The sequence below is a fragment of the Ptychodera flava genome, chromosome 19, assembly GCF_041260155.1.
Source record: "Ptychodera flava strain L36383 chromosome 19, AS_Pfla_20210202, whole genome shotgun sequence".
NCBI lineage: Eukaryota > Metazoa > Hemichordata > Enteropneusta > Ptychoderidae > Ptychodera > Ptychodera flava.
In genome coordinates, this window is record NC_091946.1 from 25289539 (window position 1) to 25312686 (window position 23148).

Here is a 23148-nt window from a genome sequence, read left to right on the forward strand (position 1 = left end):
TAAAGAGAGTCAATGCTGTGAACATTGAAAAGCCTGTTTAAATACCGCCCTAACAAAGCAACTAGGGCACTAACAGTACGCGATTATAAATACTGCGCCCTTCTTTCTTGACTAACATTTTTCTCTGCACCAACAATACTAGACACTTGTATGACTATAGAGGCCCTCAAATTTCTGTGTCTTGTCTCTGAGTTCTGTCTGGCTCGACGCTGGGCCAATTTGAAGTTTTTACGCGGCACTTAACCTCAGTCCTGCTCTTTCATTGTCAGCTTGGCAGGAGCAATGCGAGACGTATTCATTTATAATTCATCCATCCATTAGTTCATTTGTTTAATCGTTATTTATTGGTTCAACACGGACAGAAATCCAAATTGGAGCACCTGATCTCGATGCATGTGTTCGAAGCGGCATGCACAGAGTGGAAGGAAGAATTGTCGATGTGATTAATATTAGGACACGGATGTAACTCGGTCAGTAAGGGCTGGCTTAGAGGTATACAATTTCTAATTGAAGAAAAGCTTCTTCAGTGAATCGCTTTATCGCACTCCCAGAGTGCCCCAAGGGGACAGATATTCGGACCCTCAAACTTTTACACCACCTTTCTGGTCTACCACTTTTCGGAGCTCATTTTAAAGCTCACGGTGTAAATAAAGTTTTCACCGGCTTAATTTTGTGAAAATCTAAACTTCAAGTTCACCCCAATGGAGGTGTCACACGGATGGCGGCCATTTTGAATTCAAAGTGTCGGTATAAATATTGGGTAATTTATCACTCTAGTACCAAATTTTGCACGGTGGCCCCAGATCGTTGTTCTTGATTTCGAAAAGGAATCGTTCTTTTCCGAACGGTTTGAGCTATAGTGGAAGTCTTCCAGTTTCGAGGCGAGCGCAACAGAATCTTGAATGCGAAACTACGCTTGACTAGATTGCAATTTAAATGAGTACAGAGTGACAATGAGAATTAGAAACAAACTACAGCAAAAACAACAAGTGACTGGGCACAAGTACGTAGCTTTCATGAAACATTCAAATATTTTCCATTTTCATGAAGAGACAATTTACATTATGCTTCTTCCTCGGTAGGAGGTCAGTTTCGGAAAAACATTTGACACAGCGGTTCTTGATCAGATTTGATTTTCCTATACAAATGATGACATCTTAAGCTTGTCTCCGATCGTGTACATGAATTCAAATTCGGATGCTTTCCGCGTTAGTAGTTTCAGCAATTGTTGTGTGCGGTAGAATGTTTGCGCGTATTCATTTTCGACTGTCCCAAGCAAATCTTGATTTAGTATCGGTCGTAAAAACCATGGTCTTCTTCACGGAAATGAGCGTACCGTGAATAGCTTTTGTAGCTCACCGTACAGCGTTCACTCAAGGGCGGAAGTCTAAGTCTCTCTCTCTCTCTCTCTCTCTCTCTCTCTCTCTCTTTCTCTCTCTCTCTCTCTCTCTCTCTCTCTCTCTCTCTCTCTCTCTCTCTCTCTCTCTCTCTCTCTCTCTCTCTCTCTCTCTCTCTCTCTCTCTGAACAACGGGAAAGTGTATTGTGAATAAATTTTCTGATAAAATATTTTCCATTCATTAGCGTTTCATGCTAATTTGCTCATCGTTAATCTCAAAGATATGTGGTTCACATCATGTGGTTTACATTTGTTTCCGATCTTGTTAAAATTAAAATCGTACAAAAAATAAATGGTATTTGAAGAATATGCTTCTCAGAACAGTCAATGAATACTTTATCACTAAATGGCAAGCTGCAGAGGAAAATTTAGAACGCACATTTTTACGGTTCTTCTCATTGTTTTATTATAACGATTGGAAGGTGTCCGTTGATCGTATTAAGCGAAAGAGTGTTTTTTATGATCAATTAGCCAAACGGGTATAAGAGGTGTGATGAATTACTGATGGGACATAGCGTCATCCTGCAGGGGTTGTAGAATCTGCGCATGCCCTTCAGATCGCCCGCCGTTCCATTTCGGTGGATCTGTTAAACTCATACTTCAGACGTCATGGTCGAGAATTCGTGAGACGGGGCCTGATCCGCGTGTCTGTCATTGAAAGTTCACAAGTAGAAATTAAAATAGGGCTCGGGGGGACGGAGTGTGTTCATGTATAGTGTAAGATCGCCGGTTTGGCATAGAGATGTGTCTCAAATGATACGCCGAGGAGGACACCTGATTTGCATATGTATGATATTTCCATGTTGTTTTTGAAATATCAATCTTTTCGCAGTCATTAAAAAGAGACTTCACATCAAGAGTCGCCAGTGACACAACACGGATAGAATACGAACTTTGTAAACAAATGAAAGTACAACGGCATGTCAAAAAAATCTTAGGGGAGTTGGTAAGGGGGAGTAACAAGAGCAAAACGCATGCGCAATCATCACACGTTGAGCCGTCGGAACTCTTCTCGGCGCAAACAAAACATACATCGACTTCTTTGAAATTTACCAGGGAACGTGATTTACAATTTAATGAGGAGTAATTTTGAAAGAGACATTCTTTTGATAGGTAGTCCGTTCTATTCTTCCGTCTCTTTTTTATTAACATGTGCGGAGAAAGACGCACACAAATGAAAGTCCATGAGTAAGATATTATTAACAAAAAATTCAGTTTTTTTTATTTCGGATTCAACATTGATTGGTTGTAATTAGCATTCTGCCGATTTCTTTGAATGTAAAATAGCGTCAGAAACATTACAATATTTAGTCGAGTTTCACGATTTACTCAGCTAGTTCGACTAGCTGTAAATTTTATGTAATTTCCATTATTTTTTTTGTTCCATTTTCTTGTTCTACTCCCAGAATAATAACGAAATAGCCGGCGTTCAACTCTTCAACACACAACCTCTGTGTGTTTGACGTAACGGTGATATTTGTTAATTGAATTTTCGCCCGGACGAGAATTTATTATTCAGCATAGCTATATTTGCACTCAATGTATTTGCAAATCCAACAAGAATTTTTATTATTTCAAAAAAATGCTGTACGGGAAGAATACCTGTTCGCTTGAAAAAAAAATCCTAAATAACAGCTATTGTTCCTGAAACAAACAGCTGTTAACGTACGTGACACGTTCGGTTTAACATTATCATCTAATCTGGATTATAGATCTATCAATTAACTTCAGAATCAATAACGTCGTTTATGTTTACCAGGTGTGTATTTAATATTGATTGAGGCACGGTTGACCTATGAACTCTGACACGAACTACCGAAACCTTTCGACGGATGAACCAGGCCCTTATCGCGAAAAATCAGGGGTAGTGATTAAAAATATCACCATGATTGATCCTTTTTTTGTCCAACAGAACAGACAATTAAACACACAGATAGTAATACAAAAATAGACTGGATCGCCTCACATGATGTTTAACTTTGCAATCATACGCGAATCATAGTGAAGGATTTGTCCTGGCCAGAGTGTTTTGTTGTTTCAGGGAAAGGGCTTCAACGGCAGTGGCGCATAACCCAAATTAAGCTTTTAGCTCTATATAGGTATGTATGTTCAACGGCCCAAATCAGAGTTCATGGCTGGATTCAAGGTGATGTTCAGGGAATACAGCACCTGACGCAAAATCCGTCATTTTTTTCGTATGACGTCATACACATTACACATGCGTCCTCGTCTCTTGATACCAATTAGTCTCCTATTTGCATAATTGTCCCGGCAATCCAATTAGCAGAATGTTTTTAGCGGGCCCCACTTTGAAATTATAATTAACTGTACAGCGTTTACAAGCACTGTTCATTAACGGAAACACGCATTTTCCCCCGTTAATAGGATCAGTTATGCAACGATTTAATGCTGATGTTTTCGTTTTGGCCTTCCTATAATGAAATATGAACTCAGACATTCCTCTGGTATCGTATTTTTCCAAGTCGCCCGTTAATATTTTGATACGTGATTCTAAAATACTTAAGATGTAGTGTTTTTGTAATGTTACTAAATGACATTATAGGGGAATCCAATGTCTTTTCCTTTCTGGGGTTTGGCACCCAAAATGCAATTTTTCAAACAAACAAAAATTTCCTCTGTCCATCAAATGTTTTCACGTTCATTTGCATACTATTTTTCCATTCATTACGTACATCAGCGTGTTCTCGATTTCATCTTCAGGAAAGACACAAATATGAGTCATGTCAAAATAAAACATTTTTGAATTATGTATTTTTGTAATGTATTGATCTGTTGATAAGTCCACATTGTTTATTCGAAAAGACAGTCAGTACACAGCGTTTGTGTCGGGCTAAACTTCCTTCGAGTTGATCGATTTTCAATTTCACTGAAACATTTGACGTGGGGTGCGGCGAGTGACTTGTTCATCATGAAATTAGGACGTCAATATGAGAACGTCTGTCGCTTCTAATTAAGCCTTTGATAATCTATTTGACAGTTTTGTCCCGTCGGAACGTGACTTCATTTGCGAGATTTCAGAGTGACACTATGCGATGTGACAGTTGTTCCCGTGGAAATCTACAGCTGACGCACGTGAGGGCCTCTGGCGGACACAATTAAAAGATCTTTGCAAGTCTAAGCACAAACGGTTTCGTTTTCAGTGCAGTCATCCAGAGAGAGAGAGAGAGAGAGAGAGAGAGAGAGAGAGAGAGAGAGAGAGAGAGAGAGAGAGAGAGAGAGAGAGAGAGAGAGAGAGAGAGAGAGAGAGAGGGAGAAGCAGAGAGAGAGAGAGAGAGAGAGAGACAGACAGAGACAGACAGAGACAGACAGACAGAGACAGGGAGACGGCGAGAGACAGAGACAGAGACAGACAGACAGACAGACAAAGACAAAGAGACAGAGACAGACAGAGAGAAACAGAGAGAGTCAGAGACAGAGACAGAGAGATAGAGACAGAAAAGAGACAGACAGACGGACAGACAGTCAAACAGAGACAGATAGACAGAGACAGACAGAGACAGGGACAAAGGGACAGACAGATAGACAGACAGACAGACAGACGACAGACAGACATATATAGACGTAGAAAGAAAAACAGATGATAAAAGTTTGATAGAGATGAGGATATCTAAGTCTCAGATGCTTGCCGATCGTCTGTCTGATGTGTCAATCACGTTACCCAGGGGCCTCATGTTTTCCGCAGCCTCCAATAACAGGTACATACCCGCAGGCTCACATCACGTGACAAGACATTTTGAGTACAAGGTCATTCGTTTAATCGGTGTGATAAACTCCAGTGTCATAGAAAGAGGAACCCAATTGCCATCTAATTGTGTCGAAAGGTCACGAATTCAACGCCTTTTCATTTGTAGGCATTTTTCTCCCCTTGTGTGTATTGCAGTCGGAATTTGCGAGTCCACTGTTCCCTTTGTGTGTCTGCGTTGACATGTCGCTGGCAATCTTCTACAAAATCAGAGAGGGAGTTGAACGCAAATCCGTGCCTTCGGTGTAGGCTGCCTCCGCGTCAACTCAAGCGAGACTCAATTCTGATATGTGATATGTCGGGGACAACTTGAAGATTAATGGTTATTGCAACAACGTGTTGCTGTGGCGATCAGAATTTCAAATGCGCACCTTCTCAGCGCTGCGCACGTTAATAAGATGAATAAAAATGATAGCTTCTGGGGACGGATTTCAGGCTAGCATTTATTGAGTGTGCTTTTCTGTCTGTTTTGGAATGGAAAATATGGATTTCAAACTCTTTAAGAGGTATGATATTTTCCTTAAATTGCCCAGCTTCGTCATGTATGAGCTGTTTGAAAAGGTACACACTCGTGCAGGTTAGTCGGGGGAAAAGGCAGATTTTAATTTTCATTTTCGATCGAATTTTAAAATATTTAAATCGATAATACCCGTTTCACCGTTATTTTTGTTCTCATTTTAGGTTTGGGGATTGTAGAGATTGGACCCCTACGGCCGCTCGCTGTGTCGTGTCGTTCGCGTCAGTCGCCCCGAATACGAACCTGTTATATGCAAATACGGAACCTGCGCGAAAAGCCACACGCGCTTGATTCGAGGGGAGGCGAGGGAATATCCGCTCTGTAACTGACAGCTGTGCGCCCTGAAGGATTGCTGGCTGAGCTCACGCTTGTTGTCCGTCCAAAGGAGAAAATATCAAACCTCTCTGAAAATCCGGAGGCAGCCAACAACATGGTGAGTAATCTTTAAGCCGATATTCGAGGTGCATACACGACATCTAAATGAACTCTCTCTTTCCCTCTCTGCATAGCGGAGACGATATTTTCTGATCGTTGGCGCTAGAACCGCCTTCGTGCGGCCGGCAGTTACTAACAACATACAGTTTGGAGAGATTTGCCCTCGGGTTGGACTTTACTCCCGGCCCGCCTCGAGTGGTTTGGAATTTTTTACACATCCTAAAGGCCAAAGAGCTTTCCCCGTGACCCTGTTGAGGCCGATGTTAAAATCCCGAACCGATTGATGGGGTTAAGTGTAGTGTCAATAAAGGCAGTGCAGAGGTACACAAACAGTGTGATGTACGGCCAACAGATAAGCAAAGGTTACGCTCGGTAACGTGTACAGTCCTGCATTTCTGCCGTTTCCCTAAGTCCTCATCATTCAAAAGAATAAATAAAAGTTTCACCATTTTTGAGGCAAAAAATACCAGCGTATTTTCTTGCTGTGACATTTACTCAGCGCGGCAATGTTTTGATGCAGTGTTGTTTTTCGTCGACATTCGCATAAAAAGTCCAAGTATACGTGATAGTACTCGTAATTAGTATCATAACGCAATGGCTACCGCTTAGCGCGGGTCCAACCTACCTGTTTCAAAAAGTTGAACATAATTCGAATCGGCAGCTCTGACGTAGATCTGACGGCGAGCCTGAGAAGTCAGAGCATTAATTCTTTTGGCATCAGAACGGACTACACAAAATTAATTTCCCTTTCTGTTGGCGCGCGGTAATCATCTATGAAGGAAAAATTGTTCGGGCTGTCAATTCACCACAGTGGCAACATAATTTCTTGACAATTGTTCAGAGCCACAGGCTAGGATAAAATACAGATGAAATCAGACACTATCAACCGGGCTTTTGTGCGCGTTTAAACACTCGAGAAATGAACACAGGGAAATGAACAACTATGTAATCATGCTCAATGTTTTCTGCAAATTTGATCAGTGGAGCTTGCCTTTTGCGAATTTACACATCAATTCGAAAAGCGATCCGCCGGGGTCTTATTCAAGTTGGAATAAATGTTTTAATTTACTATCTCAAAAATCCAACAACAACAAGAAGTTGCACGGGGCTGTACAATATAACGCACAACGGAGAACGCTTATGAAATTGATTTGTCTAATGGAAATGTGTTTATGTGCATAATAATTATATCGATTTCTAGGCCTAAATTAGATCATTTTGGCGGAGCTTCCGGTTTATGAGTGATAGAAAATACTGCAAAATGCAGGGATTCAAATCTCAGTGTGTCTGCTGCAGTATAACTATTCATTTACAGTACTAGGGTTGTTTTGTCCAATTACAAGGCTTTCATGGCCTGCTCCATATACATCTATCCTTCAAGGTCGTTAACTTCTCAGACTTGTTTGTTGACGTCCTATTGAGTAGCGAAAACAGGGGAGTCTCATAGCTAACTTGATAGGTTCTGGCAATTGAACAACACCTCAAGGTTGTCGAACGAGAGAGTCACCGTGTCATTGCATGTATGTATGTATGTATGTATGTATGTATGTATGTATGTATGTATGTATGTATGTATGTATGTATGTATGTATGTATGTATGTATGTATGTATGTATGTATGTATGTATGTATGTATGTATGTATGTATGTATGTATGTATGTATGTATGTATGTATGTATGTATGTATGTATGTATGTATGTATGTATGTATGTGTGTGTGTGTGTGTGTGTGTGTGTGTGTGTGTATGTATGTATGTATGTATGTATGTATGTATGTATGTATGTATTTACCTATCTCTGCATACATGTATATATGTCTTTTTATCTGTCCGTCCATCTATCTACATACATCTACCTATCTATGTCTCTATCTATCTGTCTGTCTGTCTGTCTGTCTGTCTATCTGTCTATATATTAATCTATCCATCCATCCATCCATCCATCCATCTATCGATCTATCTATTCACTCATGCATCCATTCATCAAACGTCAAGGCCTAAGTCTCTACACTGTTGAGACTTATACCCTAGATATTGAATGCATTAATTATAGGCTATCGCTCAGTTATTACTTTATTTTCACGATAGAATTATATTCCAACATGGGATCTGCCGGTCAGGCAGACGGAAACTCAATTATTCAAATATTTATACTGTTTTGCTGGAGATGTCGTGAAATAGTATACAGGCATGTGAGAGTGCACCGTTACGGTTTTAATTTCGGTTGATAGTGAATGCACAACCTTCTGCATGGCCAACACAGAGATATGATTAAGTGTTTTTGGGCCGGCCGCGAGATGACAAACAAAACCTACGATGGAATTTGAAGATCCGTCGGGAGGGGAGATGTCGAGGTATGGGTCACAATCTGTATGCAGAGCACGGCATTGGTTGATAAAGGGTTGTGGGATTTGCAAATCTTAGAGATATCCGGCTCAATAGATCAACACGAAAAGGTAATAAATCAAAATAATTTACCCGGGGACGAGACGACCTATCATGTCTTTTATCGGCTAGTTGTCATCAACGTATCAACGACACGATAATTATGCACATATCCAACCCGTGGAACACATCCATTTTTCATTGCATTTCCCGGACGTGTATACGTCAGTGTTGTTGACTAGCTCTGACATTCATCTCTTTCTGTAGCGAGAAGCCTATATAAGCCACACCGATACGGTGAACAGTGCAACCAACTGTCGACCGTTTGAATAGTTTCTGAAAGAAGAACTGTCCCGACAACGGTAACAAGAATTCCTTGCTCCTTCGGACGGCTTCTGTACCGACAGTGCGCCTTGCCAATTAGTACATCCGTATACCACGGACTGCTATTATACAATCCTTCACATAACATCCAAAGTGTGTATTTATACGCATATTGTTAAACATTTCTTATGTACGAATGTATAATACTATACACACTTTGTAATGTATGTATGTATGTTTGTATGTATGTATGTATGTATGTATGTATGTATGTATGTATGTATGTATTTTTGTATCTTTGTATATATCTTTGTATATATCTTTGTATTCAATGTATAACTGCCCCTAAGTTTGTCTGTATTATTTTTACAAGGATTGTAAGAAAGGCCGGTGGCCTATATTACTGAATAAACATTATATATATATCTTTGTATTTATCTTAGTATGTATGTATCTTTGTATCTTAAATGTATCTTTCTATACATGCATGAGTCCGCCCATGTATTATTGTATGTGATACCATGCAATAATAACATAGTCATATGATGCGATGTTTTGTTATGCAATGTCAATGAATGTTGTTTGTTTCAGAACAATTATGTATTTATGTCAAGGAATATGATTTAAATAGTCTCACAAATGTAATTGCTGGTATATGTACACATATAAACTGTGCATTGCACATGCTTTAACCGAATTTTCAGACAGACAGACAGACAGACAGACAGACAGACAGACAGGCAGACAGACAGACAGACAGACTGACTGACTGACTGACTGACTGACTGACTGACTGACTGACTGGCCGACTGACCGACTTATAGTTGCACAGGTAGATGGATACAGATCTTATTTGTATGTAACAGTGAATCATTCAAAAACACATGCAGCTCTTCCAAGGCGATCCGCATCACCACCATAACTTATGTTTGAATGACTGTCGAGGCAATGACGCACTCATCCCAGCAATAGATTTACACATTAATAGGATTAGTTTCGTCCAGCGATGATTCGATTATAGAGACAATCAAAGAGCTGTTCGTATGAAGTACAGTAATTCATTTTGAGAGGAGCTTAGTGGCTATTTTCGTGATGTATAAGACACATGAGCAAATAAAATGGAATGAATTTGTTGATACATTTGTTGTTGTTTTTTGGTCTAAGTACAAAGTAATAATTAATGTTTATGTTAATGTTTGTAACGCTTTGCTTTAACGTCGACGTCGAGTACTTTATTTTCCAACAAAGACATATGTATGTTATATATATATATATATTATATATATATATATATATATATATATATATATATATATATATAGTTTAAAGTCATAATGTCAGTAAATTAATATTCTTGCTCTCTATAATACTACTTATTATAGAGACGCAGATATATTGATTAATATATATTATATATATATATATATATATATATATAAAATCATATATATTGTTAAAATTAGTAATGTCGGTAACTCAATATTCTTGCGTCTCCGTATTTGTCAAATAGATATATCTTCCCTTTTTCCATTGTTTGATCTATGATGTCAAAGAGGCAAAGAGGGACGTAATCAGTTTTCTATTTTCAATACTGTAATTGATCATGGAGAGTGTGCCACATCAATGTGGAGTGTGATTTTTGTCTTCTGACAAATTGTCTTTTACTTTGTCTCAGTATAGATGCCCATTGTATGAAGTGTCTGTGTCCGCCTTGACCGAGGTACCTTTTTTCCAAGTATTTGTTCACAAAGTGACTAACATAAACTTTGAAACGACAGTTGGTTCTAGTGAATGGGCCAATTTGCATATTTCAAAATCCCATCTTCTCACTTGACCTGTTGTGTTCACTGTGTTCACTAACAAATCTTTTTCCTCATTGTGTTTCCGCAGACGACCACGGACGATATGTCGGAAGAACAATTGAAAGGTGAGATCTTTGCTTACTTAAAATGCGCACAACTTTGTCAACACACACCCGACAGAGACAAAAGCGCGCCCAAGGTTTCCCATGATAGAAACGTCATCATCATTGTCGACACGGAACCTCTGGTCCATAGCCATACTCTTAGCTTAAAAATTCCGTCGTCGAGTAAGTGCTGTCCCCACGGTAACATAAGCCGACATGAAACAGCTGAATTTCTGTGAGGTATTAGGGATTTCTAGCAAGAAATAACACAGTACTGTGCGCACTTTGTAAAAATAAATGTTACATATAACACCACTGGAACTAATTTGGGATAATTAGATATTGAACTAATGTCGGTTTAATCTGAAAATGCAAGCTCATCTGCTTTTTACTTCAAGCAATGCACTTGTTTTAATGAGTAATTTGTAATATTGCAACATTCAGATATACGGGCTTTTGAGAAATTTGAAAAAAATATAAACTTCCAATTCTCGGAAATTACTTCTAATCGTGTTATATCAAATTTACTGAGAGAGAGAGAGAGAGAGAGAGAGAGAGAGAGAGAGAGAGAGAGAGAGAGAGAGAGAGAGAGAGAGAGATATTTGGGGTTATGTCCGTCCTATATTTTACTCCTGTCAATTTTTGTATGCTTTCGCACCTTTATAAATATTTATCTGCTTTGTAACGACGCGGATGGTACAGTCAAGCTCTACGGGAGACTTATCTCGGTGTTAGCCGATCACAATTCAATTATTATAGTCTCCGTATATACCACGTCAGGAAGGCAGAATATCGTTGACAGCATTTCACGAAATAGATCGCGTACAACTTGACATTTTAGAGCCTCAATAGCCCGGCGCAGTGATGATGTCCATATCAGTGACAGTCCCTGTATACTTACCGTTAATTGGTCAAGCCAAATCTCTATTAACGCGGCACTGCTTCAGTAACCATGGCAACATGCAAAGAAAGCGGCAGGCTATGTGATAAAGGCAAAATAAGTATCGTGTTCTGTCTAACTGAGCACATTTTCTCGCGCCTGTCTTGTAATATGCTTGAAAACAACGAGACAGACGACCGGAAATCAGTTTACGATGATCGCAAAATTTACATTGGAACATTAGCAGTTCGTTGGTGAGAAGAGCGATTTTAACAAGCAACATCAACGCATCAAGTGCCTCAGAATCAAGGTATTTATTCAGCATTCTTGACACGACGGAGGAACTTGGGAGGTAGACCACCCGTTGCCATGGATGCAAATGCCACAGCCAGTCATTGCATAGAATAATGTCTCTCCTTGTGAAAAGATCGTCTCTGAAAATAGTCCGCCTAGATACATTTGTCGACTTTATCCCCCCTCCGCCATGTATTTCTCTAAATATTAATATTTTTACGGCAATTCTGAAAGAGCGCATCCACCATAGAAAGTGGGAATAAAAGAAATGAAAAAATAGTCGTGTCGACATACGAGACTAGAATAATTTATTAAGAGGGAAAATCGATTCCTGACAATATCATAGTGAAGATATTTGAAGGTCAGTTCTCTTCGTAGCGTGAACATGAGCCATTATTGATAAATTAATAAATATATAAGATTACGTAACAGCGGTGGCAGTATGGTTGAAATTCCATCGGCGCCATGGATTTAGATATCTGACAATATTTAGTGTTTGATCGCATTGAAAGTGTATTACTAAGTCAACGAAACGTATTGTCATGAATTGTACCCCGGGCTTGGCGAGAACTGAGGTACCCCGTATATCGGTACTACTGTAAAGATCGCGAGACGCAGTGACCGAACTTGATGTTGTCGGGGCAGTAGGAAACGTAGACTTCCTACTCAATTATAGAGGAATTAATAAATTATTCCCAGGGAACGCATCTATAGCTACGCGATACAATTCGTCGTTGGAGGGGGGGGGGGCATCAGAGCTGCAAAGCCCTAACATTTATCGTCGACGCGGCAGTGCATACGCATAAAATATCGACTTGACACATTTTCTCGAACGAGGTGCGCTTTCTTCCTATTAATCCATCATGGCTTTTCACAAGTACTCTCAATCGTCGTGTCCCTAGTACTAGCGCATAAGGAGATGGCCGAGTGTGAGTAGATATCATCCAGAAATCGATCGTGGCTCCAGGATGTAAAAAATATAATCTAAATAGTTTGTTTAGAGGGCCAGCAGTGTAGTTTTTGGATGATTTTTTTTTCACTATTTCAGCTTTGAATGTCAACTGCAGTGTGTTTTTTTTCTACTCCCAAAAGCGTGCCAGAACATCCACTATTCAGCTTGTTAACACGGCGTCTATACGGCGTAAAATTCAGTTTTGTTCAAATCTGAATATTTGTCCGGCACGGAATTCACTTGACCTACAACAAAACCAATGCAGTCTACACATATACATAGGCTGAGATGACAAGATGAATACTGTATATCTCGACATGCTTTGGGGAGGAGAACATCAAACTGAGGGCGACATTTTATTGAGAACAAAAACAGTGACAAAATATCAAGAGTTGCAGTTGCCAGCTGCCTTTAAAAAGATGTAAGCAAGCTTTATGTTAAGCCACATATTTTGGCATTACATTAATTAAGTTGCAACTGCAAATAATGCTGTGCGCGAAATATGCAATTGAAAGTCTGGCAGCATTTGATGTTGTTAGCTATAAGTCGCTTTCTAACCTCTCGTTTGAAATCATCCACCGCGTCTTCCTTTTCAGTGTCAAAGCGTCATTTAATAAGTTATGTATACATATATTGTCTCTTCCCAGAATTCAAAGAGGCATTCGCCCTCTTCGACAAGGATGGGGACGGCACTATCACGACCAAGGAACTGGGGACCGTCATGAGGTCACTGGGTCAAAACCCGACAGAAGCCGAACTTCAGGACATGATCAACGAAGTAGATGCCGATGGTGAGCGTCTTTGTTGTGTTTATCCTTGACGGTCTTAGTATAAAAAATAGTTTGTCGTTGATCTTGTCGTTGATGTTGCTAACCTCTTTGTTGTTTTCTTCGATTTTAAAATAAAATGCGTCCTTGGACGAATTTTTCGGACTCTTCAAGTTTTCATACTGTATTATGACTTACCGCTTGCATTAACTCATTGTTGAGCCTATGGAGGAAACGAAATCATATTTTTTTCCTATTGAGGGTCGTTTTCTCCAGAATTTCAAATATTGTTAAATTTTAGGTAATTTGTTTTTGTTTTTGTCATCCTAATATTTACAAGGTAACCGCTGAAGTTATTCTGGGTTATGAAACAGCATGAACACGATCGGAACTAATTTGGGAGAATTGGATCTTTATATTTCTCGAATTTCTCTTAAGTGTCGGGTGCCCTCTAGCTGAACCTTACAATATTACGAATTACTGGTAAAAACAATTGCATTGCTTAAAGAGGAAAGTAGATGAGCTTACATTTGCAGATTGAACCGACATTACTATCCATTTATCCCAAATTAGTTCCAATCGTGTTTATGGTAATAATGTTTCAGTGGCAAAAGTTTAAACAAAAGTTTGCATTTAGCGCATATTACTCAAGACAGTCTCACATATTTTACATTTGCATATTTCTTGCTGTTTTCGTTGACCTTGGTTGTGAATACTATGTGTACAACTGAAATAAACGCCGTGCCCTGTTTCTTCAGTCATATGTCACTGAGCAGAAATAACAGCGACAGCGCTTCATAAGTAGACTTTTGTTGTTATAATATAATCTCCGATTTTAATTGAAAATTGTCATGGCGCTAACTAATGAGCTGAAGGGATGTGTCATTGGCAAGGCCAAGTCCAACCATAGGAATTCAAATCTGAACATGAGCAAAACTGCAGCAAATAAACACGAACAGTATCGAAAAAAAACGTGACATACTTTACCATGGGTGCAACAGATTTAGGTGATTCGAGTAACAGCGCCACCAGTGACAATGAGTGCTTACAGAGTGATGTAATTTTAGGGGCAATAATAATTACCACGTTTAGCGTAAACTTGCATCGTTCACTTTATCTGTTAAATTATGAATAATTAATCCACCTCCTTGAACAAGAGTCAAATCATACATCAAAAGATCTTAGAATTTTTTATTGTTTTCCTCGAACCGACGAAGGAAGCGTTTCAAAATCCACACCCACCTAGACCAATATACTTTTCCCAAATCAGAAATGATGATAATGTTGCGCAGATCGATAGTGCTAGTGAAATAGAGTGTGGGCGGAAAGCAGTTTATTTTATTTTAGTGTCGGCTATTATTTGAAAACATTCAATTCTTCGACAACCTTATAATACAAATACGTTTAAACAGCGGAATGCGGTGTGATCACATTACATGGGCGAATCTGACGCTACCGATATCAAATTACTGTCCAAATACTAGTTTATGACGAACAGTTGAGCCTCAAATAATTGTAGTTCATATTATATTATATTCACATTATATAGAAATCCATCGCGGTATGACTCTGTATGATGGCCCGGGTGATTTAGCGCGGGGAAAGTGCTTTGTACATTTAAACGAACATTGCCATTTTCAGTCCAACTGTCGTCGTACTGTTGAACAAATTCACGTATAGGAGCCGTTGCTGCAGTGGCTGCCCGACAGACTATGCAAAGAAACCATGTCTCAAGGAAGTACCTGTGAACCCCTTTTGCCCCGATGACAAAACCGGGTCACGGCTGCGGAATGCGTTCCGATGCTTGTCGTTCAAGTTCTTCGCGCAAAGAAAACCTGCCAAATATTTTTAATCGGGCAGAGGGGTTGCGCATGAGCTGTAGCGTAGACAGGCGTAAGTTATCTTAACTCAGTCCACGGCCGCGGCCCACTTGTCTCCCCTTAAAAAGTAACAAAATCATACGAATGCCATCTTTATGTCAACACAAAAAAACATTCCTTTCTTCCATTTTATACCGATATTAATTGGTCTGCGTTTTAAAGTACATATAGTTGATTAAATCGTTGATTTCTTTGTAGGTTAAGGGGAATTGTCTCAGATTTGCATTGACGCAGTCGACACAGTTATCGTTTAAAGATATTTTACAGTCCCTAGGGCCTCTGAGCTTAAAACCGAAATTGCGTTTCATCTGCGCATGCTTCGTTTTTCTGGTCCATTTTCGTAACTTGATAGCGGTTTTTTCGTTTCAAATGTGCACTTTCCTGCAGTTATCCGCAATGCTCACAGTGATTGTCTTTATCGATCGCTAAAAGCTAGTCGATAGACTGGCACGGGGATTAATACAGTTATCCGCGCACAGTCGATGATGACTATTAAAACGACGTACTCAGGCCGTGATCTGATCGGTCTATGTTGTGCTGAAAACCCAAAATATGGATAGTTCTGCGTTGTCCGAAGAAATTTTGGATAGAATCTGCGGGAAAGACAAAGGGATGCCGTTTCTGAGCTGTTACACACTGCTGATCTAAATTTCAGTATTTTTTCTGAAAATCCCACCTTTTCTTGTACTCTAAGTATGTTGAAATACAAACAAAACGCTTTGTACACAGTATGCAATGTTACTGTGCGACAAAATGAATAATTACTCTAGTTCCGACTAAAATTCCGTCCGCCAACAATAACAATGGCCATGTCACACCTACAGGCGTGTCGACAATTGTCCGTAGGTGCAAGTAGGCTACGGTGCATTAAATGTAAACCCTGTAACGATCTATATTGGCGAAAGTAGTGCGTTTCCGCGCCGTCAATAACTAAAAACTAGCATACCCGCCAGCCAAATAATTTTGCACACCTCTCCATTGCGGTGCGTCCGACATCGCTGTTACGGTCCTTGGTTCAACCAATACCCCCCCCCCCCCCACTCGCTATAGATTTGAATAACAAGTGGGGACTATGTCATCATTATTAAAACACTTAGGCCCGTGCGAGCCGTAGGTTCCGTGCGTCCGTTAGGGCAAAGTTTATATCACGCTATTATTACAACCCTCCTGTTTTATATAAGTTTACTTTGTTGAAGTCAGCAGATAATTTAAAAACTCAAAGACAACTCAGTAGATATATATTTTTTGCAATGATGCGTGGAGACGACTATCTTAATCTTGTCGTCTGTTTTGTGATTAGTTTCCATGATCAGGTGTTACCGTAGTGACCCATGTACTATATTACTTATACTTTTGTACATTTTGGCCGATGGCAATAAGTACTGAAATAAACTTGACTTGACTTGACTATAGATTCGAATAGTCCAATATTTTACAGTTGGCATCCTAGCACCAGCTACCATTAATAAACAGTTTCAATGCGTCGATTTGTCTGTTCCGTTGTTTCTGTTACATACTCTTGCATTGTCGTTTCAGCGCCGACCGGAAGGGATGTTCCCCAAACGTCCACGTTTTATTTTTTCTCATCACAAGTGCTTTTATCCCCCCTCATGGGTTAGCCCCCCCTCCCACGGGTTAGTTTTGAGTTTATTTTGCCATGAGTACCTGTCATTATTTTCAATGAGAAAAAGAAAGTGTATTTTACAACAGAACGTAACTGGAATAGGCTGATGAAGCTGTAATTATTTTTCAAAACTGACACATGAGATCCGGTATTCGCATAAAGATACAGTCATTTCGGTTTCATCACGTTCGAGACTGCAGATTATTTCAGCTCACACTTTCACTTATTGTTGTCTCAGAATTTTAGGTTTTGAAAAATAATTTAAATATCAATAGTGTACTTTGCTTTTTTGTACATGCGAAGGGGATATCCGGATATTTTGGTGGAGGTACCGGTCATCAGAGCCGACCGTTCAAACGCCCCCAACGACCATTGCTTAATAAATGAAGCACAAGATAGAATCATACTAGACCATCGATAAATTAATAGTATAATGTAGATGACTCCGAAACACGTCCATTATTCCAACAAGATACGAAACCCGACCTCGCACTGCGCAATCGCAGAGCGATTTTTCCTTGATACTATAGGTGGCTCCTAAATGCGGTCATTCACTTAGCGCTCCAAAATATTCGTAAACCACACTCGCATTGCGCAATCGTAGAGCAATTTTCCTGTACGAAGACGGATGACACGGCATAAAAGGCTTTCAAAACTCTCTCGGGAAATTACTGTGATGAGTATAAATACCCACGCTCCAACGACTCGTCACAATTTCCGCGCAATCGATCGCGTGACAGATTGTTTGATCCCAGTGAGCGTCGATTCATTTTTGGTTTTAAAGAAAATTAAAATCCGCTATTGATATATTGATTATTTTTTAAGTCTCAGGTTTAATAGCACCTTTAAAACTGTGCCCTGTGATTCAGCAAAAATAGCAAGGATAATGCTTTTAGGGACGAGACTGCATCGCCGCATCAATAAAACAGATTTACTCCTTCGCAAACAACTAATGGTATGTATAATTTGCATTAAAGGTTAGACTGCAGTCGCACGTTTTTTTTCCAACTGGAAAAAAAAAGTTAAAAAGCAAATGCTATACATTAAGTTTTCTGCACGTTATTTGCGCTCAGCCGAAAACGGAAACTGCCATCTTTACGGCTACACTGAACTCCACGATGGAAAGACCCGGCATAAATCGAGATATTTTTATGCCTAAAATGTTTCAAAGGTTTTGTCAAAATTAGTCTCAAAACCAGTTAAATTTCTGACATTACCTGTTTTATCTCATCGAGTTAATAAGTAGACTTTTATTAATAATAAGCGTGATATTTTGTATGCAGGCTTGTTTCACTACTACAAATTAAATACAATTCATCTATAAATATGTATATTGATTTACATATCGTCCGAGTGATGATTACAAATACAATTTTCTGTATCATGTAATCATGTAACCTTCATTTGTACGATATGTAAATCAAATTACATATTTTCTTTAATCTTTATTTTCTTCAAGTTTTTCAAAAAAAAAGCCTAAAAGCGAGAATATATGTTAATTAAAATTTCTGCCACTGATATGAAACGGACATTCATGATAACTATCGATTTCACTGAGCATTAAAGATATGACGGTATGACACAATGGCGAGGTGGACTACTTAAATTAATTAAACTACCGACAGTCTTAATCAAATCTATTCAGCGATAAGGTTGTAGAGTTTGCCACGGGGGAGGCATTGCCGGATGTCATCAGAAAAGAAAAATGAAATTGATTGATTTCAATTTCGTCGACAAAGTGGCATTCATATCTGCTTTTGCCTTTAAAAATGGACTTGTTCAGACGGCTCGATCCCTTGGCAGTCACCGTCATCTGATGACACGAGATAATAACTTAACGTTGTATTTCGTGGTGATGTACATTTCACTTTGTTTCATAGAGAATGAAAAAAAAACAAACATAATCGATAGCATGTGAGAGACATCGCTTATGCAGATTAGGGGTCAATTTGAAGGACGCTAAGGGGGTGCAGTATAGAATTATTGCAGCTGAATATAATACAACTGATTCCGGGTGCAGAATGTACGTTAGAGACAGCTTTTTCGACCTCCAAAAATCACACCAGACTTGCTGATCTTAAGCTTGTGTGTATTCGCTTTGGAACATGTTTGAAAATTTAAGTTTTCTCCGTATTTTATTGAACCAGATAAAAGTGGGAAATTTGATTAGTTCGGAACTAACGTGGGATATAGCAATTTTGAATACCATTAGGCTCAGATTATTACTTCTTTACTAAAAAAATTGAACAGATGCCATTCTTTGTTGGACAAGAGAATAGTTTGAAGTTTCCCGGGCAAAGTATGAGGAAAATATCAAATTCGGAATTGCGTATTACTTCCACTGCAACAAAATACTTTGAGCTGTTAGTGACGTACCTATATTACTTTACAAAGTCGACATTAAACATTTCTGAAAATGGTAATTTTGAAGAGTAATATGACCATGTCGAAGAAATGGTAAGGGAAGCATGCTTTAGTGTCTTTGCTCCTTTCCAGTTGCTACGGTGACACTTGTTGCTAGGGGAGACTACAACTCGGTTAGTTTCAGAAGCGTAGTGTAATCATTCGCGCGATGTTGAGTGAGTGTCGACGGCAGGGTCTTGCTCTTTCTTTCATTGCTTTTTTTTTGCAAGGTTCTCTAGACTGTCAATTAACTGCGCAATTCCTCAAATCTCCGCCCGCAGGAAATGGCACAATCGACTTTCAAGAGTTCGTCGTCATGATGGCGAAGAAAATGAAAGAGACTGACCAGGAGGAAGAGCTGCGGGAGGCGTTCCGGGTCTTCGACAAGGACGGCGACGGTTTCATCAGCGCCGATGAGCTACGACACGTCATGAGAAATCTCGGTGAACAGCTCACCGACGACGAAATCGAAGAGATGATCAGAGAAGCGGACGCTGACGGCGATGGTCAGGTTAACTATGAGGGTAAGGACTTGTGACGTGTGTGCGCCATCTCTTGACAGAATGCAATTTTGACTTCGTTTACTTGTGGATCTCGCGATTTCAAACCTACCATTTGAAGAAATTTGTTTTTGGTAGAGTTTTTACTTCAAAAGAAGCACTGTTATTCGCCCATCTGAGACCGATATCACTTGCTTGCAAATGGCATTCTTTAATTCGTGTTGTATTTAAGAAACTTTGTAAAAAGTGATCTACAATATGAGGGCGCACTTGCACATGGCAGTCGGAACTCAGACGCGGTACACATCTGCTGGTCTTGTTTTGCCTTAAATATGGAGAATTTTTCCCTCTAACTTTATAATTTCTTAAGTTCACGTGTAGCAATATATGATTTTGTGTAATTTGTCAGAAATTTAAAAATATACGCCCACTTTCTCTGTCACATGTATCACTGAAAACACACCCCAGGTACAGCCACATATTTAACTGAAATACATTATTTGAGATTTTTCTTCCCTTATTTTTCTTTTTTTCAGAATTCGTCACGATGATGTCGGCGAAGTAATCGCGTGTGACGTCAGAGCACCCTCAACTTCACGGATTTTAATTCCAAACACAGATCTTAAGATCTATTTGTATATTACGATTCATGCAATGCACTAAGGCGTTTTTATAATTATTTATCAGAATTTTCTCAAACAGTGCAAAAGTTTTTTGACCTCTCTATGACTGCGAAGTAATAATTTTTCATTCTTTCCATGACTCTGAAATTTAAGATTTTATTGATATTTGTAACAGTCGTGATTTTTATTATTTCAAAATTTGAGAAATTAAATTTACTAGCTGTCTGTAGTATGTATTCGTGTGTTACCATGGTATTTACGTCATTCCTTCATCATGAAAGTAGCAATTTTTTATGCTTCCTCTAAATTTCCTTTTGACGGAAAAAGTTCAACACCTCCACAAATAATGCTATAACGTTGTACAATTATCTACAATTTGTGAATTTTCGAAAATTGCAAGTTTTAACGTTTCAGCATAAATAACCCTCTATTACTTTTGCCGTCGTTGCTTCTGAAAGTCGGACAGGTTTGTCGTCGCTCAGGCGGGATGGTACCATGATGGCAAAAAGAATTTCTAGGAGGTTCGATTGAGGGCGTCGTCCTCGAACACATCACATCCAGTAACTCCAAAGATACATTCTTGACGCTGACAAACGGTTGCTCTGCGTGGCAAATAAAGCTATGTTCATAGTACTTTTACTCATAATACTTTTACGACGTGCGTCCCAACCTACAAAATAGGTTAAGTCGCTGAAAGAATCAACAACAGCCGATTTTTTTATATATATATATAAATATACTACCCATATGAATTATATATTACTCATGCATATATGTAACCTAAACAACAATGCCCATGGCAGTTGATCGTGCGTGATTACACGACTTGGAGACAATCATCAACCACTGAAAATGAAGCCTTACCATGAAGGGCATAACCTTTCTGGTCGTATGTATGATAAAAGGGGGTTGGAACTTCCCACATGCTGTTGTACATACGATTATCAGTTTGGACAGTTGAGAACTGATTTCTCGCCACTTGTATGAACTTGAACTTAATATCAACCATTAAATTTAAAAATAAATTAATTGTATCGTGAATAAGCTGACGGTACATTCGATCAGATTACACTCTTGTCAATACACACGTGCTCGGCACAGGAAAAGAAAACTCCATTTAAATTATGCTAAGGTGGTTTTCAAAAAGCTCCCATTAAATCATTTCAGTCATGCTTCATGTAATAAATTTTAATGTGGCGTGTTTGTTACCCCAGTCTTAGAAGTGAACAGTGACATAGAACTTTGAAGGCAATATTTCATTGCAATTAGTTGCTAATTCACGATGGTTTAGATGTACATGTATACCTGATGTTTAGCGTTTGAAAGTGCGAACAAACGGAGCAAGGTAATTAGAATCATCCAATGTGATTTCACAGAAATGCAAATTCACTTAATTATACACCTGTAGCCCATTTTTTATCGATGTGCAATTTAAAGGTATACTGTCACTTGTTCCAATTTTGCCACAGTTACCATGGAAAGAGAAAATCTAACCAATCACAGATTTTAAGCGAGTGGCCGCTTTTTAAAAACAGCGCCCTCACACGGGCATTTTGAATATCAAGGAACGCCCCTTTGACCATGTATGGGCATGTTTAGATCACAGGTGACTGTATACCGTTATATATTGTAAAATTTTGATCCCAGTGACAGTGTGCACAGTCTTTATATTCCAGCTTGTAACTGTGCCATACGTTGGTACTTTGCCTTTCTAAAGTCCTTCACTTTTCCAGCTAAACTACAAAGGGCATGCAGACAAGCAAATACAGTTCTTTTTTGAATTAAGAAAAGGCGTTCTTTTGAATTTTTCGCATGTTGCTCTATTGGATTTGTGCCTGGGCGTCTTATTTGCTGTCGGTTTCAGAGCACTTATCTTACAAACCCTGCGTACACAGTATACACAGCGCTATCACTAAGTCGTAGTGTGTTTAAAAAATTGAAATTTGCTGTTTTCATATTTCTCAGAAAATCTTGTGTCAGCTACGCATTTCGTGCCAGTGCTCCAGCCTTCATTTATCATTATTTTTGTACAGTGTTAATATTAATTATGACATGTAATTTTTACATTTGCTCGCCATTCAAGTTCATATGAATGCTTGTAAATTTGACTCTGTAATTAGGAGCTTTTGTTAAAGGTTTACATTAAATTTTGGATGTGTTTTCTTTTTTAATGTTTACAATATTTGGGAAAAAATCAGTGAGTAAGTGTGGTAGAACGTTTTAAATTTGTGTGAATTTCTAGTATTTTGCAGCCGTATCTCGCAGCCTAATTTATTTTAACCTTTGTATCATTGTGGAAATCCAAGACAAGTACTATCGGTTGCATAAGTAATAAAGATTTAAGAAAATACACCCGATGTTAGTGACTATTTTCAATGTGCATAAATGTGTGCACTCAGTGATTTTCTGTCAGATTCGAAGTCACAACCAACTGTACTTACTCCACATGCAAATGTACGTACGTACGTGTATGTATGTATGTATGTATGTATGTATGT

General features: G+C 38.9%; 1 protein-coding gene across 1 annotated transcript; it reads left to right on the forward strand.

Moving 5' to 3' along the window:
* The first annotated feature begins 5879 nt into the window (after window positions 1-5879).
* LOC139119062 (calmodulin) lies at window positions 5880-23000 on the forward strand. Its single transcript, XM_070682679.1, has 5 exons — window positions 5880-6110; window positions 10712-10748; window positions 13501-13644; window positions 19809-20051; window positions 20564-23000. The coding sequence occupies exons 1-5, from the start codon at window positions 6108-6110 to the stop codon at window positions 20590-20592; spliced, it is 456 nt and encodes a 151-aa protein (XP_070538780.1). The 5' UTR covers window positions 5880-6107; the 3' UTR covers window positions 20593-23000.
* Window positions 23001-23148: the final 148 nt, after the last annotated feature.

Coding starts and splice junctions, on each gene's coding strand:
- LOC139119062 (XM_070682679.1), top strand. Junction 10,749..13,500: donor GTCGGAAGAACAATTGAAAG/GTGAGATCTTTG, acceptor GTCTCTTCCCAG/AATTCAAAGAGGCATTCGCC. Junction 13,645..19,808: donor CAACGAAGTAGATGCCGATG/GTGAGCGTCTTT, acceptor CTCCGCCCGCAG/GAAATGGCACAATCGACTTT.